Source organism: Octopus bimaculoides, chromosome 7 (genome assembly GCF_001194135.2).
Source record: "Octopus bimaculoides isolate UCB-OBI-ISO-001 chromosome 7, ASM119413v2, whole genome shotgun sequence".
Lineage (NCBI taxonomy): Eukaryota > Metazoa > Mollusca > Cephalopoda > Octopoda > Octopodidae > Octopus > Octopus bimaculoides.
In genome coordinates, this window is record NC_068987.1 from 356496 (window position 1) to 361277 (window position 4782).

General features: G+C 37.0%; 1 protein-coding gene across 1 annotated transcript in view; it reads right to left on the reverse strand.

The window, feature by feature from the left end:
- Positions 1 to 4498, reverse strand: part of LOC106872240 (uncharacterized) — a 6605-nt gene extending 2107 nt beyond the window's left edge. The window contains exon 1 of the mRNA XM_014919150.2: positions 3822 to 4498. Within this exon, the coding sequence (XP_014774636.1) occupies positions 3822 to 4128 (307 nt within the window). The 5' untranslated portion in view covers positions 4129 to 4498. The remainder of the gene's footprint in view (positions 1 to 3821) is intronic.
- Positions 4499 to 4782: the final 284 nt, after the last annotated feature.

Below are 4782 nucleotides of genomic sequence, written 5' to 3' on the forward strand. Positions count from 1 at the left end.
ATATATATATATATATATATATATATATATATATATAATCAGACATATATAGACACTCACACGCACACATATACACTTATCAGTCGTCCGACAATATTATTCAATATGGCGGTGTCAGCAGTCAGCTATTGGGACAGAAAAGAGCAGATATGATAGACAAACATGGACAGATCGAACTGAAACAAGGACAGTAACAGAAAAGAAAAATGAGGTCTGTAGATCGAACGGTAAATAAAGACGAGTTGACAGGTGAACATGAAAAAATACACGCATAAATAGAATCTTTATAGAACATTTGTTAATACAGATACAGACATAAAGACGAGTCCCATGAAGACAGAAAATCAGAAAAGAGAAAAGTAGGAGAAAGAGAATAGGTTGAGAGAAGGGATTTTGTTTTCGAGGGAAAAATTCTTTCTAAAGAGTTTGTGCAAAAATACGCACATAGCTTTCAACGAAGTCGACAGACATGCAGACACTGGCATTTCGGCTTGTATGTAGTGTGCACGCACGCATGTACGTATGCATGTATGCATGTATGTATGTATGTATCTGTGTATCTGTCTGTCTATCTATCTATCTATCTATACACACACACACACACACACATACTGCACAAACAGCGCAACCAGTCATTGAGCGATGGCAGGAATGTCATAAGAAGGACCTGTCTCTCGTGTCAGTTCGCAGCGTCTGCCTTTCCGGTGTCTGTTGATGACGAGGAGATAACCATTCCGAAATGCACGCATCCAACAGTCTGGTTTTGGGAGCGCTGCGAACTGACTCTGTGTGTTTCCCTCTCTTTGTCTACAACACGAATTTCTCTCCATGACAAAATGCAGTGAATGGTTATCTTAAAGGTTGTAATATGCCTCAGACATTTTTGTCCAGGTACTCGTGTTTTATATATATCTATGTATTGTGCAGCTCTTGATGTTTTGATGTAATAGCGTGGGAAATTTATCAAGTTTAGATACATTGTTCTCAATATGTGTCATAACAGTCACTTACGACGCCCACATATTGAGTAATAGAAGAGTAATAGAAGAGTAATAGAAATATACGGGGTGGGTGGGTGCTGGAAATTCCTGACTTTGGGTCAAAGAAAATACAGGAAGTTTAGTTAATTAGGATTTTATTCAACACATTCCCCTCTCAAATTCACGTAATTTTTGCTGCAGTTCTTCAAATTTTCAAAGTCCTGTAAAAGAACTTGGAAGGTTGGGCCTTCAAGGCCTTTTGCGATACCCTTAAAGGCAGAAACTTTGCAGTACCTCCTCCTATATATGTGTGTGTGTGTGTGTGTGTGTGTTTACAGTATATATATGCATTGTCTTGTACAATAATTGATGTTCAACCAGTCCACACTAACTTTTCTTTTACTTAGATCTATCTATCTATCTATCTATCTATCTATCTATCTATCTATCTATCTATCTATCTGTATGTCTATCTATCTATCTATCTATCTATCTATCTATCTATCTATCTATCTATCTATCTATCTACCTGTCTGTCTGTCTGTCGAAAATATCCACACGTTCCTTTACTTGTCTCCTTCACTGGTGGCGTTGAAAAGCATTGCTTTCCCACTTCCACGACCCCCACCCATATCTCACCATCCCCCAATCTTTAAATCGTAGTCTTGGTCTTCGCTGGACGCGCTTTCCATAAACAATACAGCATCTGCTTAGGGTTCCTCTCGTCATTTATCTGAATAAGGTAACCAGTCCAACGTAAACGGTGCTTGTGCACCATCGCCTCAGAACGTCGGCACCCAGCAAGACCTCCATCTATGTATGTATGTTCTCGTTAATACATCATCCCTTTGTGTCATAAAATACCAGTTAATATAGAATACAATTACGATGTATTGGTGATTAATGAAATGTATTAATTAGTATAAGAATGTTAGTAAATATAACGTATACTGACTAAAATAAACATATTTGGTATTATAAGTATCAGCTAATGTTCGATGGTGCAATAGTATAATAGTATACCACAAATTGCAACAAAAGTGGTCGTCAATATAATTATTGGCTGGTATAACGTATTGGTTAAATGGCAGACTAGTTTGTATGACGTAGTGTTTAGAATAGACATGAGTATACCATAGACATGAGTATACCATAGAAGTATACCATAGAAGTATACCATAGAAGTATACCATAGAAGCGTGTGTATTATATATTAGAATAGCGAAAGTACGTTTTTGTATTTGATATGCGTGCATTTTTCGTGTGTTGAAACAAATTTTACTGTATTTTAGGAAGGCCATTCTGCCATCAATAAACACACATACTGGTTCTATTTCACTGTTTTGTTATTTATTTTCAGTTGGTTAACTATTTAATAAATCAGTTGTTTGATTAATCGTTCGGTCAGTCAATCATTCCTGATACCTATTTCATTCCACCTGCACACCCCAGTTAAGCACTGGGGTCGATGTAATTAATTAGTTTCCCTCCTGCTAAATTTCAGGCTTTGGCGGGTTTTGAACCAACATATCGGTCGTTTCGTCGGTGATCACATTACATCTCCGATACAGACTGCTCGCTACTTCCAGTCTAAGATTACAGATCACCCGGTGTCTTTCTTCACAAACATGAATTTCATTCTCTTCCAAAACACCAAAGCGTGTTCTTGCTGGAACTTAATGGCTGAACGTATTATTAGTGAAACAAATTATTTTTGGGGATAAAATAATGATTAAAGGGAAATATATTTTTTGTAATATATATTCTGTAAGTATGGAAAACAATTAAATTTTGGAAAAATTAAAAGTATACTGGGAACTTGCAAGCTGTTTCGTCTCGAAAACAACGTGACTGCTCCGTACTTTATCAGAATTTCGAATAAAATCTCAAAACAGGATTGTTGAAGGTTTTGGTTCTTTGGATGAAATTTCTTGCAAATTATAAGTAAATTTTGAAATATACAGAACACATTCTGCCATAAAGCCCGTTGAGCACTTCACACACACACACACACACACACACACACACACACACACACACACACACACACACACACACACACACACACACACACACACACACACACACACACACACACACACACACACACACACACACACACACACACACACACACACACTACGGGCTTCTTAAAATAATAAACTTATTTTGATGTTTACATATGTGTGTGTGTGTGTGTGTGTGTGTGTGTATATACATATATATACATACATATATATATGTACATACATACATTTATATGTATATATATATATATATATGTGCGTGTGTGTGTGTTCCCAATCGCATTGTTCGGGTTTCGGAGTTCAATCTCACTGCCAGGTACCTTGGACAAGTGTCTACTACCACAGCCACCGGCCAACTAAAACCGTGTGAGTAGATTTGGTAGACGGAAACTGAAAGAAGTCTGTCGTATATATGTTAGTATATATCTGTGTGTGTGTCTATACATATCTATGTGTGTATCATTGTGTCTATATTTGCCCTCCCCTCCACTATTCGACAACCGGTGCCGGTGTGTTTATGTACCCGTTACTTAGCGGTTCGGCAAAAGAACCGATAGAATAAGTACCAGGCTTTAATAATAAAAGCATTGGGGTCAATTCAAAATTCTTTGGAGGTGGTGCTCTAGCATTGCCGCAAGCTAATGACAGAAACAAGTAAAATATAAAAAAAGAAAAGATATGTATGTATGTATGCATGTATGTATGTATGTATGTATGTATGTATGTATGTATGTATGTATGTATGTATGTGTGTATGTATGTATGTGTGTATGTATGTATGTATGTAGTTTGTGTTTCTATAAATATATATTACCTTCATACATGCTGGGTATAAACAAAGTCGGTCCTGTATCCTGGTAAGCTCCGTCTTTTAATCTCATTGTTGTCCGACATAGAACAACTTTATCCTTCCGAGCACTGTAGACCAGTAAAGGACTATTGAAATAGGGATACAACAGAGGAGATAACACTTGGTTTTTCTCCGAGATCTGAATGACACACGGTAGTTTATTATTGACACTGAATTCCGTTATAGGTAAGGGTATCTCTTCTGCCTGATCGTCTTCTGAAATGCTGAATATCGTCTGCATTTCGGTCCCGTCCTCCGTTTGTGTCATCATGTATTTATATATATATATATATAAATATAAATGTATATATAAATATATATATATATGTGTGTCTAAGCAAGTTTTTGGTTATTTTTATATTCTTTTGGTTATTTATCTCTGTATATAAAAATGTAGGGATGTTTCTTCAGATGAACTGAGCTGCTTCAAACATCGACTGGTACAACCAAGATTTTCTGTTGCAATACTCGTCTTGACCCGACACGTGTAAGGTTGAAATTTTTTATGAAGAAGACGAGGGAGAAGAAGAAGACACAGAAGACGTGACTCTTGCCAGATAAAATTGTGACTTAAAGAGAAGAAAAAGGAAAAGAAATGTGAACAGCTGGTCACATGACGGTGTTCATGTTTTTCCAATGTCAAGTTGAAAACAGAGAGAGAGGGAGAGAGAGAGAGAGGGAGGGAGGGAGAGAGAAAGAGAGCGTGAGAGAGAGAGAGAGAGAGAGAGAGAGAGAGAGAGAGAGTAAGAGAGAATACGAAGACGGTTGAATAAAGGACTTGTTTCTCAAGTTTGAATCCACCAATACATTACAAAACACAAACACACACACAAACGGAAAGACACACGCACATTCAAACACATGCAGATATATATATTTACACAAAGCGTCAACAGGTTTTTCCGGTTTTCGCCTCACAAAGACT